The sequence below is a fragment of the Lycium barbarum genome, chromosome 11, assembly GCF_019175385.1.
Source record: "Lycium barbarum isolate Lr01 chromosome 11, ASM1917538v2, whole genome shotgun sequence".
NCBI lineage: Eukaryota > Viridiplantae > Streptophyta > Magnoliopsida > Solanales > Solanaceae > Lycium > Lycium barbarum.
This window is the reverse complement of record NC_083347.1, coordinates 7968920-7995217: the sequence shown is the minus strand read 5'-3', so window position 1 is coordinate 7995217 and position 26298 is coordinate 7968920. Positions and strand designations below refer to the sequence as shown.

The 26298-nt window shown below is 38.4% G+C and overlaps 2 protein-coding genes across 2 annotated transcripts; both read right to left on the bottom strand.

Annotated features, from left to right (window-relative positions):
- Positions 1–15134: 15134 nt before the first annotated feature.
- Positions 15135–16971, bottom strand: LOC132619078 (small ribosomal subunit protein uS12m). Its single transcript, XM_060334048.1, is given in 1 exon segment — positions 15135–16971. A coding segment is annotated over 1 exon segment (381 nt). The 3' UTR covers positions 15135–16590.
- Positions 16972–21804: 4833 nt separating this feature from the next.
- LOC132618378 (mitochondrial ATP-independent inner membrane protease subunit 1a) lies at positions 21805–26018 on the bottom strand. Its single transcript, XM_060333436.1, has 4 exons — positions 25720–26018; positions 25413–25637; positions 22815–22925; positions 21805–22077 (listed from the first exon to the last, which is right to left on the bottom strand). Exons 1-4 carry the CDS (start codon positions 25846–25848, stop codon positions 22045–22047), a joined length of 498 nt encoding a protein of 165 aa, XP_060189419.1. The 5' UTR covers positions 25849–26018; the 3' UTR covers positions 21805–22044.
- Between the last annotated feature and the right edge of the window lie 280 nt (positions 26019–26298).

Genomic DNA, 26298 nt, shown 5'->3' with positions numbered 1-26298 from the left:
AGCACGTATATGTTTTCTCAGACCTTTCCTGTTTCTTAATTGAAATCCTCGACCCTTTCATGAAGGCCAAGGAGAGAACGATGCACTTTGATTTTTTTTCTCAAATTTGTACGCTTCAACAAATGTTGGCCGGGAAAAAAATCGGGACAAAACCTCCATTTTTTCCTATTGATAATTTTATCCGATTTAGGTTTGTACCTTCACGTAAGAGAGCTTTCAGGATTTTTGGAGTTCCATGGTTGTTGTGGAAGAAGAAACCTAGCCATTGTGGTTGATTGAAGAAGAAGGTGGAGAAAGAAAAAGAAAAGAAAAGAGAGAAAATAGGAGGAGCAGGAAGACAAAGAGAAAAGAGAGACTATCTGACGTGTTAATGACGTATCGTTGAGGTGGCACTTATGTGGTGCGCGTGTATAGCACCTTCCAACCATGAAACTGGTATTGCACGTATAAGGTGCTATTTAATTAACTTGAAAGTTGTTTAGGGGGTCAATAAACGTCTATTAAGTTAAATTGCTAAAGTGAGTTGTGCCGCCAAGGTTAGGGGGGAAATTGTGTCTTTTCTCTTGACTAAAATAAGGCCCTACCTATGGTTTAGGTAATTAATAACTTGTCCATAAATATTATAAAAACTTTTCTCTCTCTTCCTACTTTTTTGTTTCCTAAGAGTATTTATTTGCTTCCTTATCCGACTATTTCTCCAATTTATTTTTTCCTTCGCAAAATATAGACCCCATTATTCAATTGATAATATATTTTTTTTCTTCAATTATGATGCTTGCTAATTCACATAATCTAGACCCCATTGTTCAATTGGTGAATCTACTGCTATATAAAGCATTCAAATGAGCCTTATAGAATGCAATAGACATCATTTTTTAAGTGTTCTAGCAGCAACCTAGCATTATACACCAACGGGGTAACTAGAGCCATAGAAGAGAATTCTTGAGTTAAGTTTATATTTCTGAAAGAGGGTATACAGATCCCTTTCGTTTTTTTTTTTAATTTAAAAAAAGACATTCTGATCAATTATTAATCAAATCAAAGTTGAGTACATTATGAATCAAAGATGAGGATCTAGTATCCACTACATAACATCATACATAAAACCCGAAGCCTGAGCTTACAAATGGGCACACTGGTTCACTAATCTTTTGACAAAAGACAAAGAAATAGAAGTAAAGTCACACATGAGCGCTTTATAATTATGAATAATATCAAAAGAAGAGTTGGAAGCCACAAGATTTCTCCAATGCTTGTTTAACCAAAAGGCTGTCAATCTCCACAATAATAGGTGTTGATGTAAAGTGATCCTTTAGCTAGCTGAGTGCTTCTCAAACACCCAAAGCCTCGGCCATGGGTGAGTCATGTGGCCTATCGCCTCTTATGAAGTTTCAATGAGAATCCTAGACTAGCATAACGACTCATGCTACTCCCGAAGCTAGATCAAAAGAAGCATCAATGTTGCATTTAGGATATTTTAATCAGGAGGAAAAAATTTAATTGAAAAGTCTCTCGTTACTATATGATTGGAAGTTACCGTTCTTGCCTTAGTCCAATCCTGCCAAAATAGGGCTGCCTTTTCGATAACAACCTCAGGTCGCAAAGATTTTTCATGTCACGCAAGACTATTTCTAGCATTCCAAAGTTCCCAAAGAATCATAATGACTTCATGTAATTGATCAAGAGTCACAATTCCATCAGCGAATTAAGTCAATCCAAAAGTGATGGAACAAATTGCCCCCTACCCAAAGAAGATTTAAGTCATACTGTTTTACCGCGTTGCACTCAACTTGGTAGTGTAATACTGTTTCTGTCCCTTGGAGGCATGCAGGACATAAGCCGGATTGAAGAATCTTCTTACTCATTAAATTATCGCTGGTTGAAAGGACACCATTCAAAGCTCTCCAAACAAAATTCAACACCTTAGGAGGCATCTTCTATTTTCAGAGTTTCCCTAAAATTGGCCATTCGGGATTGGTGCAGTAGCATGTAGCGTCCTTGCCTATCAAGTTTCCATATCCATTGATCATCTCATAGAATAAATCCCAGCGGAATTCGCTTAATGCAGTCTATTTCATCAGCGGAGAAGAGTGTCTATAACTTGTGAGTATTCCAAGTTCTTGTGTCCCAGTCAATAATATCCGCCATACGCAAGCCCAACAAGTCCTCATCGGAAATACTGTGAATAAGCATTGGTTGTCCACATAGCATGGTTCAAAATCTCTCTTTCAATATTTTTGAATTGATGACTTATCTCTTTCAATTTATTTTGAGTTAATTTTTTAATTGCATTTTTTTTTTTGAACTTTCTCTTTAAAATTAGCGATTGCATGGATTATAGCAGTTCAGTATTTTTATAACCACGTGCCTTAATCATAAGAAAACTATGGTTATATTATTCACTTGTATTCTTATTAAACAAATTACAATTAGAGGGAGTCTGCGTAGGAAAAAAAATAAATGGGAGAAATAATCGGATAAGGAAGCAAATAAATACGATGTAGGACACAAAAAAGTAGGAATAGAGAGATTTGTTTTTAATATTTATGAACATATTGTTAATTATCTAAATCATAGGTAGAGTCTTGCATTAGTCAATTAAATCTTAACCATTAATTTTAATTCATGTTGTGTGTCCTTGTTAGAACTAAACTGCATGCTGCCAGGTTATATTGATTTTCCTTCACTTTGCAATTGCGTGATACAATGAGTGTTCTATGCACAAAGCTATACATACATTGAGGAATTCTAGTTGCAGTGAAATTGATTTTCAAGCCTATCTAGATTAACCCTTATCACTATGAAGACTAACGACACTAGGATTTCTAGTGTCGATAGGACACGATCTAACATCTCCCTTGCAAGCTAAAGGTGGCGAAACGACATTCAGTTTGGAGCAGAGGAATTCAAATCTGGCTGAGGCAAGTGGATTGGTGAACACATCCTCAAGCTAGTCTTTGGTAGATAAGAATTGCATCGAGAGGTCTTTATGAGCTACTTTATCACGCACAAAATGAAAATCAATTTCCACATGCTTTGTACGAGCATGGAACGCCGGATTAATGGACAAGTAGGTAGCACCAATATTGTCGCACCAAAGAACTCGAGGTTCACGGATGGAAAGGCCAAGTCTTCTACAGAAGAAAAGCCTGTTACGAGTAAGTGGAGAGGAAATATCTCCAGAGATTTTTATCTCATTCCATTCCAGTGGTTCAACCAGTAACCAATGGCGTAAACTCAAAAAGCAGGGACTGCAGCCACGTTAGTTCAGCGGCAGCATCCGCGAGAGCTTTATATTCCGATTCAGTTGAGGATCGCGCAACTTTTCGTTGCTTCTTAGAGGACCATGAGAGTAATGCATTTCCAAGAAAAATGGAATATCCACCCATTGACTTACGATCATCAATTGAACCAGCCTAATCATAGTCCATGAATGCTTGAAGAGAAAAGCTGGATGAGTGCGGAAGAAAGAAGCAATGGTTAATCATGTGCTTGAGATAGCGAAGTATGCGCTTTACGGCGGCCCAATGATTTACACTAGGAGAGTGCATAAATTGGAAAACTTTGTTGATTGTGAATGCAAGGTCCGGCCTAGTAAGAGTGACATACTGCAATGCCCCAAAAATAGTCCGATACAAAGAGGGATCATCAAATAATGGATTGTCACTAACATGAAGCTTAGAGTTCGGTGCCATCGGAGTGCGAACTTGTTTGCATTTGTTCATACACTCTTGGACAACAGGTTTTCAATGTAAGTTTGTTGCGAGAGAGAAATACTGGCGAGGGAGTATTTTACCTCAACTCCGAGGAAGAAACCTAAAGGACCCAAGTCATGGATGGAAAACTCAACACCAAGTTTGGAGATAATAGATTCAAGAAATTTTGGATGACTCCCGGTGAGAATAATGTCGTCAACATAGACAATCAGGTAAGCAACGAAGGATGAAGGATAGAGTAGTCCGGGGCTTTATGGAAGGCACGTTCAAATGGGGAAGATCTATTATTTGAAGTAGAAGGCAGACGATTTATTAGATAGACGACAGTTTTAAATACAAAGTGCCAGTAGCAAGACGGAGTGGAACTATGAGCCATGAGGCTAAGACCGGTTTCAACAATGTGACGATGTTTCGTTCGACTTTGCCTTGTTGCTCATGAGTATGAGGACATGAAATTCGATGAGAGATACCATACTTTGCTAGAATGGGGGATAGAGGGCGAAATTCACCACCCCAATCCGATTGAATCGATTTAATTTGAGCACTCAACTGCTTTTCCACTAAGACTTTGAATTCTTGAAAAATATTAACAACCTCAGATTTTTGTTTCATAGGAAATCCCCAAGTATGGTTTGAATAATCATCAACAAATACAAGAAAATAGCGATGACCCTCAGACAAAAGGTGAGGAGCAGGACCCCAAACATCAACGAAAAGTAATTGCAATAAAGAAGTACTTTTATTACTTGAAACTAGAAGATGTAATTTTTGTGACTTGCAGAGTGGGCAAGCACTACAAAGATGATTAAATTAAAACTAGAACATGGTAGTTGATGTGCTCGGAGAACTTGGTGGAGAACACGTTTGTGAGGATGACCTAGCCTGAGATGCCAATTAGATGAAGAAGTCTTGGCTGAGAGATAAGCTGAGGGCTGAGTTGATGAAACTTTGCTGGACGAAGACGGAAAAGGAAGTGAGTAGAGACCGTCGCTACTCGGACCTGAAAGAAGCGTTGTCCTGGATGCTCGATCCTTTACAAGAAAATGAAAAGGATGAAATTCCCAAAACACGTTATTATCTCGAGCAAATTTTTGAACTGAAAGAAGGTGCTTAGTAATAGAGGGAACGTGAAGAATATCCTTAAGAGTGAAACTACGGGAAGGATAGTGTAAGAGGGAATTACCAGTATGTTGCCTCAGAAGATCATGACCATTACCTACATAAACTTGGTCCATGCCCTTATAATCTTCCACGTGATGAAGGCTAGCAAGATCCGACGTGATATGATGAGTAGCTCCAATGTCCGAAAACCATGACTGGTCCTGAGATGGTTGCGACTGATGTGCAAAATATGCAGCAGGATTTATAGTGTGATTATACCTTTGAAAAAAGTTCGGAGCAAGATGATTGAAGCCATTACAAATTTGACATCAAGAACGGGCATCCTGAGTAAGCCACTGATTTCCAATATTGGAATTATTTTTGGGAGAGCCATAACGGCCACCGCGGTTGCCCCCTCGCCCTAGTCCATTACGACCACGACCCCTATCGGAGTAAGAGTTGGGGTTGCGGTCAGTTTGGTTACTACGCTGACTGAAATTGGCCGAAGGGATGTGGTGCGAATCTTGGTTGGACACGGCAGGGAGGGTCAAGGAGGGGGAGGAGGAACTGTGTATGAACTCATGATTCAACAATAGACTGTGAAGTTCGCTAAAGGTAATGGGTTCCTGGCGGGCAGAGAGTGTGGTAACTATGTCTTTGAACTCACTACGAAGACCCTTAAAAATATAAATGTTTTGGTCAGGTAGACAAATAGGACGACCTACGGAGGCTAACACATCACGGAGAAGTTTGGCTTTGTGAAGGTATTGGGTGACGGTGAGATCATCTTGTTTCAGATTTTGAAGCTTCCTACGAAGGTTAAGGATTCTTGTATTAGAGGGGGAAGAAAGGGTTGATTCGAGAGCATCCCAAACCGTCTTTCCAACGATATATTATGGGGGTCAAGGGGACAGTTGTACAAAAAGTTATAGCCATTTTACTGAAGGAGTACAGAGCAGTCCGTTCACTGGTCATGTTATACGAACTACTTATATGGCCCATATAATTTTATACGGACCGTATAAGTCGTCCGTACTTCACGAAACCTCAACCCAACGTTCTGTTTTGTGCCATGATGAAATATGGTCATATTATACGGACCGTATAACTTTATACGGACCGTATAATATGTCCATATAACTTCCCCCTCACTTTTGTATAAATTCAAGCCTTGAGTTCTTTTATTTCATTATTCACAATTTCAAGCCCTAGCAACAATCCAAAACATCAAGGTAAGTCAATTCAAACCCTTCCAACTCAATTCTAACATATACTCTAACAATCTAAGCAAGAAATCATTGTTCATAAACTAGGGTTTTCAAGAAAACTCATCTCAAGGTTCAAGAATTCAAGATTTTGGAAATGTTCTTCGAAGTTAAAATCTTTAATTCAAGTTTGGAGCATTACTAGGTATGTAGAGTTACTATCTACGTGTGGGAACATCATTGTTCTTCCCACGCCTCCTAATCCATAAAGTATGAAACTTTACAAAACTAGAGTTTCTATTCTATACTATGCTCATGATAACCCTATGTTCATGCCTATGACTATATTATGTTTGAATTGCTATTATTCTATCATTGTGTTTTTGATACTCATTATGATTATTGAGAATTTGTCCGTAATCCATGAAAACCCATAGTTTGTATTCCATGGGTTCTTGCATGCATGTTTTTTACTAAGAATGATTATTTCATAAATATCCTATATGTCTACAAGTTTTCATGCAATTAAATCATATAATTACTTCATGCCATGATACAAGAAATATGCATGCTAAATACAAGTTATTTCATGAAACCATGCTACAAGTTATCTCATGAAACCATGATACAAGCTATGTTACAAGTTACTTCGTGAAATCATGATTACACGTTATTTACAAGTTATTTCACGAAAATCATGGGCTTCTTAGCCAACTATATTATGTTCATGTTTTTGGGAGTTGCACAAATTATCGAGAAGGCTCAGATATCCTGAAACTACGTAGCCACCGTAGGACAAGGATCGCTCCGCCCAGTTAGGACGATACCTTAATTTTACACTGAACGGATCCATCAGGCACGTTACCACCTTATACCCTGGAAAGGTATGGGGGCTCTGCTGGTCCGGCGAGGTACTAGACTCCACGTAACCACGTGGTGATATCACATGGTCGGTTTATGAAATGCTCTCCCTACTTATCATGTTTTACTTATATATATATATATATGCTCATGCTCATGTTCATGTCCAGGTTTTCAGTTTCAGTTCTTATCATGTTATTCCATGTCCCATGTTATTTCTTTCAGTTGCTTTACATACCAGTACATTCAATTGCTGACGTCCCCTTTTATTGCCCGGGGGGCCTGCATTTCACGATGCAGGTACGGATTTACAGGATGATGCCTCTGCTCATTAGGATCTGCACGTACTAGTTTATTGGTGAGCCCAATCTCATTCGGGGTTTAAACATTTTCTTTCTTTAATTAGTTTTGCATCTAAAGGTATGTTGGGGGCCTTTTCCCAGCAAATATGTTACGTGTTTTTCAGACTCATGTTAGAAGTTTCATAAACAAGACAAGTGTCATGTTAGACTTCCAGAGTTGTCAGCCGGTTTGGCTCATTTATGATATTGTCTGCATTCATGACTTAATCAAGTTCTTATGTTTAATATTATGACTTACTATGTTTTATAAAAGCTCATCATGTACTTCACGTTATATTTCCGCTCATGTATGCGTCATGATGATTCAGCAAGCTATGTGGTTCGCTCGGTCATATGCAGTCAGGCACCGAGTGTCGTTTTACGCTCAGGCCATGGTCCGGGGTGTGACAAAGCTTGGTATCAGAGCCTAAGTTCAAGTGTCTTTAGGGAGTCTATGAAACCGTGTCCAGTAAGGTCACATTTATATGTGTGAGGGCCCCATACATATAAATAGTTGACCACCAAGACATTCAGGATTGTCTCACTTCTTTCGTATTCTAGATCGTGCAGTTAGAGTGGTACTTTTAGGATGTCTTTCTAATTCATGCGTGTACGTATTTTCAGAAAATGCCTGCGAAAAAGAAATACACCAGAAAGGCTACAACCACCAGCCAAGGGGCTACTGCGGAAGCAACTCGCGAAGAGACCGTTCCGACTCAGACAGCAGCCCCAACCGCTCCTACAGTTACACCTCCTAGTTATTCGAATGGGGATGTTAGGAATGCTATCAATATGTTCACACAACTGGTAGCAGCTAAGGCCCTACGTCAGGAATCTGGGTCAAGTTCAGGAGGTAATGGAGAGTCTTCTAAGACTAAGGACTTTCTCAGGATGAATCCCCTAGTCTTTACGGGGACAAAGAAAGATGAGGACCCTTAGGACTACATTGATGCTCTCCAAAAGATCTTCAGGATTATGACAGTTACAGAAACTGAAGTAGCTACTTTTGGAGCTCATCAGCTACAGGGCATTGCTAACACTTGGTATGAATCTTGGGAATTATCCCGATGTAAGGATGCACCTGACGCTACATGGGATGAATTTACAAGCGCATTCCTGGACCACTTCATGCCAATAGAAGTCAGAGAGGCTAAGGTTGAGCAATTTCTGAAGCTTAAGAAGAATGGCAGGTCAGTTCAGGACTACTATTTAGAATTTGTCAGTCTGGCAAAGCATGCTCCACATATGGTACCGGATGTGAGGGCAAGAGTGAGGAGGTTTGTTGGAGGACTTGATTCCCATTTGTATAATGGGGCCAACATTGCTGCACAGAATGGGGGAATGACCATCTCCAAGATGGTTGCTTTCGTACAGGGTAATAAGACAAGGCTAAAGGAGGAGGAAGCGTTGCAGAAAGAGAAAGACAAGGAATTCAACAAGAGGGTCAAGTCTACCGGACAGTTCAGCGGGAACGGAAGCAGGAAATTCTTTAAGAATAGTTCAGCAGAACCTGCTCCGTCCACAGCAAATGCCTCAGTCCCCAAGTTCTGTAATGATAAGAAGCAGAATTTCAGGCCATCAAGTTCTTACTCTCAGCCTAGTGTGGGTCAGTCGACTTATACTCATCCGATATGCGGCAAGTGTAACAGGAGACACTCAAGTAAGTGTCGTGTGGGTACTGATGCCTGCTTTAGATGTGGTCAGAAGGGCCATTTTCAGAAAGACTGTCCATCATCCAGACAGGGTGCTGGAGGTAATGTGACGCAGTCCATAAATTCAGCAGCTCCTCATCACAATCAGGCCCAGCAGAAGCGTGGCACGGCAAGGTCCGACAATACATGCAGTGGTCAGAACCGTTTGTATGCATTTACAGGTCGTCAGGATACAGAGGCTAGAGCTGATGTTGTCACAGGTACACTCACAGTTTTCACTTTTGAAGTATATGCCCTTATTGACCCAGGATCCATCTTATCTTACGTAACCCCTTTTGTTGCTAAAAAGTTTGGTATTGAACCTGAAAAATTGTATGAACCCCTTGAGTTGTCCACCCCAATTGGGGAATCAGTCATAGCTAGACGTATTTATAGGGGTTGCCCAGTTTTAGTCTATCACCGCAGAACTATAGTTAATTTAGCAAAATTAGAAATGGTAGACTTTGATGTGATCATGGGTATGGACTGGTTAGCTTCATGTTATGCCACAGTATATTGTAGAACTAAGGTGGTAAGATTCGAGTTTCCTAATGAGTCAATCATAGAATGGGAAGGTAATTCAGTAGTACCTAGGGGTAGATTTCTTTCTTACCTAAAAGCTAGAAAAATTATTTCCAAAGGTTATATCTACCACCTAGTTCGAATCAAGGATTCAAATGCCCAGACTTCAACTCTCTAGTCCATCCCAGTTGTAAATAAATTTCCAAACGTCTTTCCCGAAGATTTTCTAGGAGTCCTTCCTGACAGGGAGATTTAATTTGGAATTGATCTACTTCCCGATACTCAGCCGATATCTATTCCGCCATACAGAATGGCTCCAGCAGAGTTAAAACAGTTAAAAGCCCAGTTGAAAGATCTTCTTGATAAGGGGTTTATTAGGCCCAGTGTTCCGCCTTAGGGTGCGCCAGTCTTATTTGTCCGAAAGAATTATGGTTCCTTACGTATGTGTATAGACTACCGTCGGTTGAACAAGGTCAACATTAAGAACAGATACCCTCTTCCTAGAGTAGATGACTTATTTGACCAACTACAGGACGCCCAATATTATTCCAAGATTGACCTCAGATCAGGTTATCATCAGTTAAAGGTTAAAGAAGTTGATATTCCGAAGACCGCTTTCAGAATCGTTATAGCCATTTTGAGTTTCTTGTTATGTCGTTTGGGTTGACAAATACGCCAGCTACTTACATGGATCTTATGAACAGGATCTTCAAGCCTTATCTCGAATTATTCGTCATTGTCTTCATTGATGATATTTTAGTGTATTTCCGTAATGAGGATGATTATGCAGAACATCTCAGAATAGTGTTGCAGACTCTTAAAGATCGTGAACTTTTTGCAAAATTCTCAAAGTGTGAGTTTTGGCTTAAGTCAGTGGCGTTCTTAGGCCATGTGATCTCAGGTGAAGGTGTTAAAGTTGATTCTCAGAAGATTGATGATGTAAGGAGTTGGCCCAGACCCATCTCAGTTTCTGATATAAGAAGTTTCTTGGGTCTGGCAGGCTATTATCGACGCTTCGTAGAAGGATTTTCTTCTATCTCTGCTCCATTGACTAAGTTGACTCAGAAGAAAGTTAAGTTTCAATGGTCAGATGCGTGTGAGCGAATCTTTGAAGAGTTGAAGAAGAGATTGACTTCTGCTCCAGTTTTGACGCTGCCAGAGGGAACTGAAGGGTTCGTAGTTTATTGTGATGCTTCGGGAGTTGGTCTCGGATGTGTATTAATGCAGCAATGGTCTCGGATGTGTCTTAAGATACGGCGTCATTATTTGTATGGAGTGCATGTTGATATTTTCACAGATCATAAAAGCCTGCAGTATATCTTCAAGCAAAGGGAGCTGAATCTTAGGCAAAGGAGATGGCTCGAATTGCTTAAGGATTATGACTTGGATATTCTTTATCATCCAGGGAAAGCGAATGTTGTAGCTGATGCTCTTAGTCGGCGTTCCATGGGGAGTTTAGCCCACATTGATGCAGATAAGAGAGTTATGACCAGGGAAGTTCACCGTTTAGCTAGTCTTGGAGTTCGACTTTTGGACTCCGAGGATGGTGGTGTAGTTGTTCAGAATAAAGCCCTTTCCTCTTTAGTGGTTGAAGTCAAAGAGAAACAGTTTAATGATCCTTACTTGTTGCAGATGAAAGAGGGGATTCACAAGCATAAGACGAAGGCTTTCGAACAACGGGGAGATGATGGTACCTTGAGGTACCGAGGTAGATTGTGTGTTCCAGATGTAGATGAGCTCAGAGAGCGAATCATGTCAGAAGCTCACAATTCCAGGTATTCCATTCACCCAGGTTCCACTAAGACATATCCTGATCTTAAGGAGATTTATTGGTGGAACGATATGAAGAAGAATGTGGCAGATTTTGTAGCTAAGTGTCCAAATTGTCAGCAAGTGAAAGCCGAACACCAGAGGCCTAGTGGCTTGGCTCAGAATATTGATATTCCTGTCTAGAAATGAGAAATGATCAATATGGATTTTGTATCAGGTCTACCTTGTTCAGCTAGGAAACATGACTCTATTTGGGTGTTCGTTGACCGGCTTACTAAGTCGGCACACTTTTTGCCAGTCAAGACCACACATTCAACTGAGGATTATGCCAAGCTGTATGTTAATGAGATTGTCAGATTGCATGGGACGCGAGTGTCCATTATTTCAGATCGTGGTGCTCAATTCACAACGAATTTCTGGAAATCCTTCCAGAAAGGATTGGGTACAAAGGTGAACCTCAGCACAGTTTTTTATCCACAAACAGATGGCCAAGCAAAGCGCACTATTCAGACCCTTGAGGACATGTTGAGAGCGTGTGTCCTAGATTTCAAGGGTAATTGGGATGACCATTTACCTCTCATCGGGTTTCTCTATAATAACAGTTATCATGCTAGCATTAGGATGTAACCGTTTGAAGCTCTGTATGAGCGAAGGTGTAGATCACCAATTGGTTGGTTCGAAGTTGGTGAAACAGAGTTGTTAGGACCAGATTTGGTTTATCAGGCTATGGAGAAAGTTATGTTAATACAAGAGCGTTTGAAAAAGGCTCAGAGTCGCCAGAAGTCTTACACAGATGTGAGGCGAAGGGACTTAGAATTTTCAATTGACGATTGGGTGTTCCTTAAAGTCTCACCCATGAAGGGTGTTATGAGATTTAGCAAGAAAGGGAAGCTCAGTCCCAGATATATTGGACCTTTTAAAATTCTGCGAAAGGTCGGTCTAGTAGCCTATGAACTTGAGTTGCCACAGGATTTGGTTGTTGTACATCCCGTGTTTCATGTGTCCATGTTGAGGAAGTGTGTAGGAGACCCGTCGTTGGTTATTCCTATTGATACTATAACAGTTAAGGATGGTTTGACCTATGAGGAGATCCCCGTAGCCATTCTTAACCGTCAGGTTCGCAAGTTGAGAACTAAGGAAGTAGCCTCAGTGAAAGTCCTGTGGAGGAGTCAGAAGGTTGAGAAAGCTACATGGGAAGCCGATGAGGATATGAAGTCCAAGTACCCATTTTTGTTTGAAGAGCAAGCAGAGAACTCTCAAGGTAACTTTCCATATCCCATGTCATGCTATGTCTCATGTTTCACGCTCATGTCATGTATCCAGTGTCATGTCTCAGTATTCACGTTTCCATGTAACCATGTCATGTTAGTTCAGTCTCCATGTTTCATGTCATGTTTCCTTCACGTTCATGTAGTCAAGCCATGTCCAGTCATATTCTTAACCATGACCCATCATTCGAGGACGAACGATCCCAACGGGGAGATATTGTAACACCTCGTAGCTTGAGGCGAAGGTTTGACTCATAAAATGATAATATAATAGAACCAATATGAGGGTTGTAGGAAGTGTTTTGAAAACTGATCAAGTCATAAGAAATGTCTTTGGGCAAAGCAAAGTTGGAAGCAACTATACGGGGCATGTTTGCAAGTGAGTTTGTACAAGGTCTTACTTCCTACGACCATAATCCCTTTATTAATTTGGAATTTGGGAAAACTTCTTGAATGAAAGTTGTAGCCCTTTGAAATACCTTTCCAACAATATATTATGGGGGTCAAGGGGACAGTTGTAAAAAAAGTTATGGTCATTTTACTGAAAGAGTACAGAGCAGTCCGTTCACTAATTTTATACGGACTGTATAAGTCGTCCGTACTTCATGAAACCTCAACCCGACGTTCTATTTTGTGCCATGATGAAATATGGTCATATTATACGGACCGTATAATATGTCCATATAACTTCCGCCTCACTTTTGTATAAATTTAAGCCTTAAGTTCTTTTATTTCATTATTCACAATTCCAAACCCTAGCAACAATCCAAAACATCAAGGTAAGTCAATTCAAACTCTTCCAACTCAATTCTAACATATATTCTAATAATCTAAGCAAGAAATCATTGTTCATAAACTAGGGTTTTCAAGAAAACACATCTCAAGGTTCAAGAATTCAAGATTTTAGAAATCTTCTTCAAAGTTAAAATCTTTAATTCAAGGTTGGAGCATTACCAGGTATGTAGTGTTACTATCTACGTGTGGGAACATCATTGTTCTTCCCACGCCTCCTAATCCATAAAGTATGAAACTTTACAAAACTACAGTTTCTATTCTATATTATACTCATGATAACCCTAGGTCCATATCTATGACTATATTATGTTTGAATTGTTATTATTCTATCATTGTGTTTTTGATACTCATTATGATTATTGAGAATCTGTCAGTAATCCATGAAAACCCATATTTTGTATTCCATGGGTTCTTGCATGCATGTTTTTTACTAAGAATGATTATTTCATGAATATCCTATTTGTCTACAAGTTTTCAGGCAATTAAATCATATAATTACTTCATGCCATGATACAAGAAATATACATGCTAAATACAAGTTATTTCATGAAACCATGCTACAAGTTATCTCATGAAACCATGACACAAGCTATGTTACAAGTTACTTCGTGAAATCATGATTACAAATTATTTACAAGTTATTTCACGAAAATCATAGGCTTCTTAGCCAACTATATTATGTTCATGTTTTTAGAAGTTGCACAAATTACCGAGAAGGCTCAGATAGCCTGAAACTCTGTAGCCACCGTAGTACAAGGATCGCTCCGCTCAGTTAGGATGATACCTTAATTTTACACTGAATGGATCCATCAAGCACGTTACCACCTTATACCCTGGCAAGTTATGGGGGCTCTGCTGGTCCGGCGAGGTACCAGACTCCACGTAACCACGTGGTGATATCACATGGTCGGTTTATGAAATGCTCTCCCATCTTATCATGTTTTACTTATATATATATATATATATATATATATATATATATGTGTGTGTGTGTGTGTGTGTGTGTGTGTGTGTATCCATGCTCATGCTCATGCTCCTGCTCATGCTCATGTCCATGTCCATGTTTTCAGTTTCAGTTTTTATCATGTTATTTCATGTTCCGTGTTATTTCTTTCAGTTGCTTTACATACCAGTACATTCAATGTGCTGACGTCCCCTTTTATTGCCCGGATGCAGGTACGCATTTACAGGATGATGCCTCTTCTTATTAGGATCTGCACGTACCAGCTTATTGGTGAGCCCCATCTCATTCGGGGTTTAGACATTGTCTTTCTTTAATTAGTTTTACATCTAAATGTATGCTGCGGGCCTTGTCCTAGCAAATATGGTACGTGTTTTTCAGACTCATGTTAGAGGTTTTATAAACAAGATAAGTGTCATGTTAGACTTCCAGAGTTGGCTAGCCGGTTTAGCTCATTTATGATATTGTCTGCATTCATGACTTAATCAAGTACTTATGTTTAATATTATGACTTACTATGTTTTATAAAAGCTCATCATGCACTTCACGTTATATTTCTGCTCATGTATGCCTTATGATGATTCAGCAAACCATATGGTTTGCTCGGTCACATGCAGTCAGGCACCGAATGTCGTGTTACGCCCAGGCCATGGTTCGGGGCGTGACAGTTACAACTCCACATCTTCTAACTTCCTCCATAATTTTCTTGTGACCATTTTCTATGTAAGAGAAAACGGTGTTGCATGTATAAGTCCAAGAGAGCTATGATGACTCTCGAAATGGAATTAGAATAGCAAGACGGGCTAGGGCTGGCACATTAACAGAATATTCAATTTGTGATAACGATGGCGGATAAACCAGATAATAATCTTACTTGTCCCCAACGCTAAAGTACCGGGGATTTTCGGGGACTAGCCCGCTTCCACTCTTTTCTTTTTTTTTCTAAAAGACAAGGAGGATTAAGAAGGCCATCATTAAGGAAAACAAGGCAATAGCTTCGATTAAAGCAAGTCCCAAAATAGCATAACCAAAAAATCTTTTGCCAATGAATGATTTCTCGCAACAGAATGTTGAAACTGAAAACATTTCCAATACCGACAGCAGCTTTCGCTGAAGCAATTGTAGCAGCTCCTGCGCCGATTCATTTTGCACCTTCTAATCTTACATAATAATAAAGAAAGTTTAAAGAAAGTTAACTCTTTATTTGTTTATCTCACCCATCTTTCTTTTCTTCGATTTTAGATGGTAAAAAAGAGAATGGAATTTGCGATCTTGTACCGAAAGTGCGGTACACTTCACACCAACCCAAACTCCCTACCCTCATAAAAAAAAGGGACCCCCTTTGTTTGATTAGTCAGTTTTCAAGAGGGGGAAGTTCTTCTGACAATCTCAGGCATACTCCAAATCGATTATTTGGCTTGATTGAAACAACCTAGGAAAGGTTGTCAGCCTTCATAACCAACTTCTCATACCAAGAAAGCCAGGTATCAGATCCCTATAGTTCGAGCCTTTTTTTTCCCAGATCCTGTACGTGGAATGATTTCCAGTGAGTAAAGTAGTCTGGGAGAAAGATAAGCCCTACCCACTATCCTTTCCCCAAAAAAAAGGGCCCGCCCGTCCTCGAGAGGACTCAAACTACAACAACTATTTAACTAACCAAAACCACCTCCCCCCATTATTGTTAACGCAATATGTACGGCTTGCGCAAAAAATTCACTATATATTCAACATTATTGGAAGCTATTATAGATATATGACAAGAGCTATAAATTAGCTTCATTTTCTTCTCCTATAAAATTTTTTATTACATGTTGTGTAGTTTGTCCTGCTGGGAGTAGAATTCAAGCTTGTAAAAAAAGGGGTCCAGACAAGTGTGGCTGATTTGTTCTTTTACCATGTCAGCCACACTCTCATTTAGTCGATCTTGATAGTCCAAATACGAGAAGTGTCTTAATCTAGACACTCTCTAAATTGATAGGATCCAAGTGAAAAAGGAAATACAATGGTAGGATTTGCCATCTTTCTTAAACAATAATGAAAAACCAATTGATCGGGAAAGGTCTTGTTCATGGTGGTAAGCGAGGGAGGATTTAGTAAAGGGATAATGCCGCTTTATACTAATATAGTCCCGAGTTGGTAATTAGAGTTAGAAGCTTCACAGCTTCCTCCACTCACCTCCACGGGCGAATATAGTCTACATCACTCTTTTTTGGCTAGTCTAGTAGACTATATTCTAGGTCATTCGGAAGGGCTCCGTATAGTTTTGGGGTGTAACGTTGTGGTTGTTCCCTCTCCTTTCAGTCGAGGGACTTCGTACCTATCCTTACCGAGAAAAAGGAGTTCCAGAGGCATCTTCCATTCATATTGATTTTGGTTTTTCCACACCATATTTTGATCTGCCTCTTCTTCGATCCGAAATTCCCAGCAAATCCTTAACTCCTCGAATACAATGGAATTTCACACCTGGCGAATCTTTCACTCTACCTCCTCTTATTAAGACCATAGAATGTTCCTCCTGCAAACTATGACCTTCGCCTGGAATGTGAGCAAATATATCATGTCGATTGCTCAACCGTACTTTAGCTATCTTACATGGAGCTGAATTAGGTTTTTTCGGTGTTCTCATTAAAACACGCAGGCATACTCCTTACTTCTAGGGACATTGATCCAAAGCTCGAGTACGGTCCGTGCGCCGTTTTTCTTCTCTACCATGACGAATCAATTGATTTAATGTAGGCATCGCTCTTTCCTTTGTCCTTCCCCCCTATTTTTGCCCTATCACTAGTGGTTACTCCTGATCTGAAGCACCCTTTTTCCATTCATAGAGCGATCCAATCGTCAAAATCAATAAAAAGGTCATCATGGACCAAGATCCAAATGGATCAATCTTGTTAGGAGGTACTGCCCAAGCAAAGGAAAAGGTTACTTCCAGATCAGGAATAATAAATAAAATGAAAATAAGATAAGATTTTATATCAAAACGACTTCTGGCATTACCAGAAAGATCGAAACCACATTCGTAGGCCGACAATTTTTCTAGACAGGTCAAACTATTAGAAGAAACTAGAAAAGGAAGACCGAGTGGGATCAAAGAAACTAGCAGACTAATCACTAAATAGATACAAATATGTGCAAATTCTGATATCACCACAAAAAATTTGGTTCTTTCGCTCCTTGCTAGCGGAGCAACATATCGAAAAAAAAAACAAGAAATAGGAACGACGAAACGGAGAACGGAACTGACTTGATAGCAAAACAAAAAAAAAATGTATATTATGGGACTCCTCTGGCGAGAATGCTTATTTTTTTTGGAGAGCTCATCCTTCTCGAGAGAAATTCCTATTCAGTATAAAAGTTAAGTCTTTCTTGCATTTCCACTCGAGCTTACTGCTTTTGTTTTAAAAAGCCCTGAAAATAATTTGCTTGAGCGGTTTTAACATTTTCATAGAACAGAGAATTATGCCTCTCGGTACAGACTTTTTAAAACCTCCCTAAGAGCGAAAGGAGAAAATTCAATTGGTTCGAGGTGGCCTTTGACTATGGCCTCAAGGTCCAGTGGATCAATCAAGAATTGAGAAGCATCTCGACCATAGAAAATTAGTTGAAAGATGGAGCAAATCTGCTCTCGAGTGGAAAAGCAAATTTTCGTATTAAGCAAGTCTCGCACCATTACTTCATACGTCGCGGACACAGTGGGGGTGGTTCATAGTACTTGATGTACATATTCCACCCATTCCGGATCCTGATGCGACTGGCTTAGATAGTAATGAAGAAGGTTTAGCTTCAACAATAGTTTAAACACAGTCAATAATTTAATATGATCTGTTTATTTACTTTGTCTACATTTCTGGTTTGCTCTCCGCTTATAGCTTTAACTATATTTGCTCTGTCTATATATCTTATTTGACTTTTAGAATATTTAAATAACTTATAACAACAACAATTGAGTCATTTATAAATTTTAATGAAATACATTGCACATGTACACAGAAAAATAACTCTCACTACTATCCTTCATGGGTAAATATGGCTAACTTTTATATGCCTCCATGTAAAACTATAAAAATAAAGACACGAGACTCATATTGTACACACTAGAAAGGAATGTAGAAAGCATACATTTCTTCAAAGTGTGTACAATAAAATTGTCTTATGACTATTTATAGGCATACAAAAGGTTATTTGTAGCATTAACCATGAAAGTCAATAAGAATCACAGAAGAGTTAACTACTATTGCGGACATTGACATAAACTGTATTTCATAACATAAATTAGTAATCATCTATGAAATCGACCCTAATTTCTTTCTTCACATTCAAACAAATTACCCTATAGAAAAGTATTCTAAGTATACTTTTTAGCTGGTCAGTTACTCGACTAAAAGAGTCTCTCCACAACGAATATAATTATCGTGAACAGTAATTACCTTCAAATTGGGATTATAGTTAAAAGCATATTTTTGTACCCAAAACAAAAATTACCTATCAGATTATCTAAATACTGATCAATCCAGCTACAAATTACTTAAAAGGCTATCTTGGAGAAGGGAAAAAATTACCAATTTCAAAAATTGCGAATAATTTAAAAGGACAAATTTTTAAAAAATCTGAACAAAAATGTAGGGCAAAATCCATGAAGTAAAAAGTTTTAAAACACGATGAAGAAACGTGTAAAAACCTTGGGTGCCCCAATATAAATATAGGCCGGGTGAAATTGAGCTCTCACACATAATATTTTAAGAGAGAACCCATTGGATCGGCCGTATAATAAAACACTCACAATTACTAGATTGATTGAAAATGAGAGAAATAATAAGATTAAAGCAAATGTGAGACCTTTCTATGGGATAGCAATAGATGTAAATACAAATTGCAGTGATGAAGAAAGGACTTGAGATTAGTATATGCCCGCAACGGAACTAATGCGCCATTGTTGAATAAGTTCGCTCTGTTCTCTCAAAGGCAATGTTGTAAACCCTAGCTACTAGGTGGGATACTTATAGACTCGTATTGGGCTGACCTAGTATTATGAGTTGGGCTATTACAGATTGGGCCTTCTACTTCAGCCCATAAATAAGAAGTTTTTTGTACTGGTCCTTCAAAAGCACTGATATTTAATTATTGGCCCTCATATCTGTGCTCCCGTGATGCTTATTTAATTAAAAAATCCAGACTTAATTCACTTAGCATAATTTCTGTAATATTTTTATGTTTGAAAAACTAAAATTGTGCCTCGTTTGGTACAAGTTCTGCAGGAATTAAGTTATGCGGCATAAGTTGTGTAGTATCTTTCAGATTATGTTTAGTGTTGAAAGTTTTACCTTCCCAGCATAACTTGTGTGGGTGTTATAATACATATGTCTCGCTAAGCATGTGCGAAATTTAAGTTACGTCGGGCCAAAAATGCTGAAGGACAAAAATTTAATACCACAAATTTGAGGGCCAAAACTTAAAGACCACCCTGAAATAGGGGCATCTGTGCGAATGACTTCAGAAATAGCCAGCTGATTTACACAATTATCCCCTTTTAGATCACTATTAAGATTTTGACCTAATTTTTTAAAAGTTTTGCAAATATAATTTTTGGGACTGAAAAAAGTGGGTGACCCTCACGTCCACAATGGTTATATCATGCTTAGGGTTCGGGAGTTAGTTAGCGAGGTTAACCTTATATTTACCCATTCAATCCATGATTTATACAGAGCAATACAATTCCACTATTTTCTTGCTCTCATTACCATCAATTCATTATTTTCATACTCGTTGTTTTGGTTTCCGGAGGCATTCAAATACCATTTGGAGGTCTAATAAGTTTTCTTATCTCTTTTACTTAGTTATTTCTGTAATTATAATTGTCTCGTTTAATATTGTTCGTATGTTCTTGTCATTCGATTTATGCTACTATCTGTTGTTTCTTGTAATTCGATTATCGTATTATTCTCTCATAGTTACAGCTTCTTTTTCTAACAGCTTTATCATGCTTTTGCCAATAGTTTGCCATGTCTATTAGATTGTTTTGAACTGCTTGACCTTGTGGCGAGGGTCTACCTGAAACAACCTCTCTACTTCCAAGGTAGGGATAAGGTCTGCGTACACTCTACCCTCCCCAGACCCACTTTGTGGGATTTCACTAGGTATGTTATCGTTCTTGTTCCAAACCTCGTATCATTGATTTTCAGAATTAATCTCGTTGCTAAAGACCTCAAACAAATAAATCTAATTGGTTTTCCTAATAAACGAATTTTAAGCTGAACGGTAGACACTTCATTTCCACTTAACAATTTTCGTATCCCAATCTTTTGCTAGTTAAACTTGCGTATACTACTACTAGTAGATACGTACACCAAATTAACATTTTAAATTATGTGTTTAGTCAAGTGTTGTCATACCAGATGAGAAAGTACTAGTTATATATGCAATTATGATTTTAATTAGAATGAATATATTCTCAGTAAAACAACCCTCCTAATAAAAGAGGGAACAACATAATGTTAGGTACTTTGTGATTTTAAAGACGCAACATATAACTAAGTAAAGAGTTGTATGTACAATCAAACTATGATTTCACCACAACTATCTTATTCCAGGAGTAACTTCATCTTTCTCCTAACAAATTATCTCACTTTCTGATACGCAGATTGTAGAGTATGATGGTTAAAGCACAAAAGAGCTGGCTTCAGCAATAGATGAGCATGCGACAAACTCTTCTATATGTCATCTGAGTTGAACAACATAGGAAAATGTAATCCTTGTTTAGCCAACAAAGTCCAGAGGCCAACAACTTGGGGATAACTGGGGAAGTATAAAATAGAATTATGAAAAGAATATCAATTAGAATTATGATAAGAATATCAACCAAAAGAGCGAGGAGTAAATGGTATACGATATTATTAGTAGTGCGGAATTTATTCAGTGTACAACAACAATGGAATCTGACAGTTTATTAGCCAAATTCTAAAGGATGCCGGAACTCCATATTGCTGTATCAGGAGCTGAAAATTACAACGTGTATGAGTATATGAGCATAGGGAAGCACTTTAGTCCTGGTCGCCGTCCCATTGGAACTATAGTAATAACTTCAACTCTATGCCTCAGATATGGTTAGATATAAGAGCTTCTAGAGATATAATAAAGCAAAGGTGTTTACTGTGTTTTCATCTGTTCAATTCTCTCCAGATTATACTTACCAATATCCTCAAGTGCTACTCGGGAAGGACTAGACGGAAGGCATTTTAAGTTCTGCTGTGCTCAATCAGCTTTCTCCTTTGCCAAATCTTGTGCCCGCTGAATTCCCCCGCAGGTCTTAACCAGATTAACTGCCTCCTCAAGAGAACCAGAATCGTGAAGCCCAGTATAATCCCACCATGTGGGGTCTGGGGGAAATAGTTAACACATTGTGGACTAGATATTACAGTTTGTCACTGTTTCACATTTTCAAAGGTTAAGTCATCCAGCACAGTAAACCTCGATGTAATCTTTATTACTTGATTACTTTCATGAAAATACTCTCCCTCTACTTTTGCCTGATTTCAACCCTTAAATCAAAATACTTCGGACCATAGAACTACAAATGTACATAAAACTCAAATTCAGATTCGCTTCAACCAAATATTCCTTAGAATATGTACAAACTCTTCACTCTTCAGCACTTCAAAACTACTTAGCCACAGGAAATGAAGCATCCTTAGGAAAATGAATTAGCAATCATTATTCAAAATTTATTCTTCACAGAAAGAAGGCAATAATGAAAGGAGGACTGATAAAGAATCACATTTCAATTGTATATCTTCAATACAATGCATTGTTTTTATTGTCATAACGAACCAAAGCCCTCTGGCGGCCACACCTGCATGTGCAAGAAACAAGAGGTAGCTCATTAGTTCTACCTACCAGATTTGCGCATCAATAACCATGTACTGATATGAATATTGTCGATGAATTTGCATTAAGAAATTTCCCAAGTAAAGGATATAATCAAATCTAAAGTCTTCAAAGTAGACGATGGTAATGTTAAGAATAGGGAAGCTCTTATCTTGCTCATGATGTCAAGACAGATAAGCTGTTATTGCATATGAAACTTGGGGTTAGCAGTGGTCTCTGGATAAACTTGCTGTTGGCTAGACTTTTTCATCGTAAAGTGAATTTTAAGGGAAAACATTATTCCTCGATCCCAATCCATCCACAGGTAAGGTAAAGAGTGCATTCAAGAAGTTGAGGGTTCATTAATATGGTGAGAAACTAAGGGAGCTAACAATGATTTATCCAAATGACTTTATTAATAGTGTGACCTAGAAATTGACCAAATGGAAAAACTTATCATGCAAACCTTTTGAAGAAAGTACCAATCATCAATTTTTAGGGTAAGTAATTGGTACTGATGATTCTCCATAGGAATAACATTTGTATGCTTTAGTTTGTGTAAGATTCTCTACTTTTTGGCATACTTCTCGCTTTAGTGGTTTTTTCCCACAACATCAATAAACCATTACTTTATCCAAGAAAAATGCAAGCTTTAGAACCTTTATAAATAGAAAAATGTAGATAAGTTCTGTCTCTCTTAGAAGTAAAGGTAATGACACTTACTCTACATAAAACTTTTCCCAGGATAAGGCCACAAGGTATTGGCCCCAGTTGCCGTGAATCCTTAGAAGCATAAATGTTATCTCCCTGAATCCAAACATGTCCCTTCGGAACCTAGATAACACACACCAAGAGAAATGAAAGGAGGGGAAAAAACCAAAGAAACTATCGGACTATAAGGCATTACAAATACAAACTACAGGATATTATGGAATGAGAAAACAAGATATCACCTCATTCATATAGTAAGCATTGGAATGTCACCTCAAGTTGAAGAAATTTTTTGTCTTCCATCTAAATATATTTATTAACACAAGCAAGAATTCCAAGCCAGTTTCAAATTGTTATAACAGGTGGCATTCCAAAAAATCAACATGAAATTGTTAAAAAGCATACAGCATCTCAATAAAATAAAAATTTGAGCATTTTCAAGAAGTGCTTCAAATAATATTCTCCTTTATCTGTAGAGGGGGAGGCCCATTATCTACCGAGTTTCGAACTGCTTACTACTGGCCCTCGGGGATTTCTCGGTTATCAAAAAAATAACATCAAATTCTCGTTTAAGAATTAACTTTGAGGTGAAATGCGGAAGAATAATCAGATTCGCATACTCTGCAAAAATGGAAGGACCTTGCATATCAGAAACTGAAGGTGCTCCTGGAAACAGCAATAAGTGAGAAAACCTAAGCGGCTAAGCATAAGGACGCTCAGGCAGCATGCCTAACGTTGTGTTCAGAGCCCAAACTTCAGGTTTCTTGAGTGCATTGAAGCCACATTATCATAGGTCTTGGCAATTACAATCACTGAAGAAGACACTAAGATCCAATACTCAGCACATGACAAGGCACCTTTTTGCACACCATATGTTAACTAGAATTCCCAAGGGATTAGTCGATGTTTTAGGTCTTATGCGGTTCTCTATACAACAACTATGCCTCAATGCTAAACTAGTTAGGGGCAACTATATGAATCATCTATATCCATTATGCTCTACTTCGGCCTGTTTCATCCTTTAGTTAACAACTGCGGATTCCTAAAACTAGAAGTTCCTCGCTTTCACAGACAAATCTCTAAAAAGACTTTTCGCAAACACTGAACCTATTTAATAAGTATACTAATAACGGCTTAACCCTAATCCCAACAAATTAGTATCGCCTATGGACCCACTGCTTCCAATATGTTATCTTCTTAACTAGGTTCAGATGGACTGTAGGTCTTTTAAAACAACTTCACTCTACATGATTTTAAATCTACAATGTTACCTTTTAACACCTTCAACCATCGTAGAGTCCCAACCACGAGCAAACACATTTGGAGGTCTATATTGCACAAACCATCTAAGGTGCCATTCTCTCGTTTTATCCTATATGTGGTGTCTCTGAAAGGGTGGAAAACTATGAAGCAAAAGAGTTAAGGTACAACCTTCCCTCTCATTTGCTTAAATAACTAAGTTGACCCCACGAATTAGGAGCATTCACGGTGCAGCAACTCTGTGCTATCTCTAACATAGTTGAAATCTAAGGAAGAACAAAAACTTTTGCATTCGTAAGGAAGGAGTAAAGACAGAGAACATTAGGGCGATTAAAACAGTGAATCTCGTCAATGACAACACTGGACTATAGTTGATTGAAAATCATCAACGATAGAAATTAAGCAGGCACAAGTCTTTAATATCTTATGCCACAAATTGGCTTAGTGGGTTGAGAACCATGAGGTCACACGTTCAAACCCCAACAACAACAACAACATACCCAATATAATCCCACAAGTGGGGTCTGGGGAGGGTAAGATGTATGCAAACCGAGTTAGCCATTTGTCCAAGCCTTGGTAGACAGAGTTACATGGTAACGTGTGTGCTAGTGGGAGGTAGTAGGAGGCCGGTGTAATCAGTCAGACATGCACGCAAGCTGATCCAGACACCATGGTTATCAAAAAATAAAATTGTCTTGGTCAAATCCTAGGACATTACTCCTCCGGATCAAAAAGAGTGTCTGCTTAGCCTTTTTTTCTTGGGTCAAAAAGAGAGTCCACTTATTTTTCCATATTTGTCCCTATTAAGTGCTACGTGATCAAGTCCCAATACCTATTTAATTAGGGGCAGTTTAGTCAAATTACCTATTTTTGTCTAGGAGTTAGTATTTTCTTAAGGGATGTGCAAATGGCTAAGTGGACACTCTTTTTGATCCGGAGGGAGTATTGTTTAAGCATACGTATGACTTGTTCATTGCAGCAATAGCCAATTAAACAAGCTATATTGTACAGTAGGCATATGGTCATAACATTAGCCAAGAAAAGAAACACAATGTTTAAGCTATGGCTCCTCAATTTACAACCATCAATAATCAATCCAAGAACTAAAAAAGGGGCAAAATGACACAAAAAAAGAACATACTTTTAATGTAACATAAATAATCAATCCAACAACAAAAAACAACAACATACCCAATGTTGTCCCAAATCTGGGGAGGGTAGAATGTACGCAGACCTTACCCCTACCCAGTGAGGTAGAGAGGCTGTTTCCGATAAACCCTCAGCTCAACAACCATCAATAATCAATTCAAGAATTGAAAAGGGGTAAAACTACACTTCAAAAGAACACACCTTTAAGGTAACACAGCGGTCACTTCTTGAAGGGTCAGCTAAAAAAGTAACAGTATCACCTTCCATACCAACAATACGTTTAGTTACAGTCTTTTTAGGGTTATCAGGTGACCGAACAAGAACTACATCTCCAGGTCCCACCTTATCCAACAACGGTGACACGTGTTCAGCCAACAAAACATCACCGGTAAGATTTAAGGTCGGTAACATACTCGGACCGTACACCTAAATCAGCACAATGTACAACAATTAAGTGTTTTTTTTTTTTTACCCAAAATATTGCAGATAAAATAGGAGACATACGTACCATGACAGGAGAGCAAATGTAATTGTTGGTGACGTGTAATAAGCAGAGGAATTTGGCAATAAGAAGTGATTGCTGAAATCCGTCTTTGGCTTTGGATTTCCATTGACTCAAGTAGTGAAGCAGTCTCATTATCCTTTTGGACCTTCAAGGTATGAAAATTACGATTTTTGGACTTTGTAGAGTTGCACAAATTAACTGCCAATATCTGTAATTTTTCTTTTCTTCAGTCAAAAGTTACCGTCCACTCCATTAGAAATTCCCAACTCTAGCCATGTCACACGAACATTTTATTACTACTATTCTTTTCTTTTTTTTCATTTTAGTTCAAAACTTCAAGAATTTAGTACTAGTAAGTATTTATGTAGCGACTTCAACTTATTATGAGGCTGATATAGTTAAATATTTTTTTCTATAAAGTAATTTTTTAATTATTATTTTAATTTTATTTTGGATACAACCTCTCTATTTAAGACTGCTTTGAATTGATTTTTCTTTAGACGTGGGTTTATCGGAAACAACTTCTCTATCTCCTAAAGGTAGAGGTGGTCTGTGTACGCTCTACTAACCCACGACTCCACT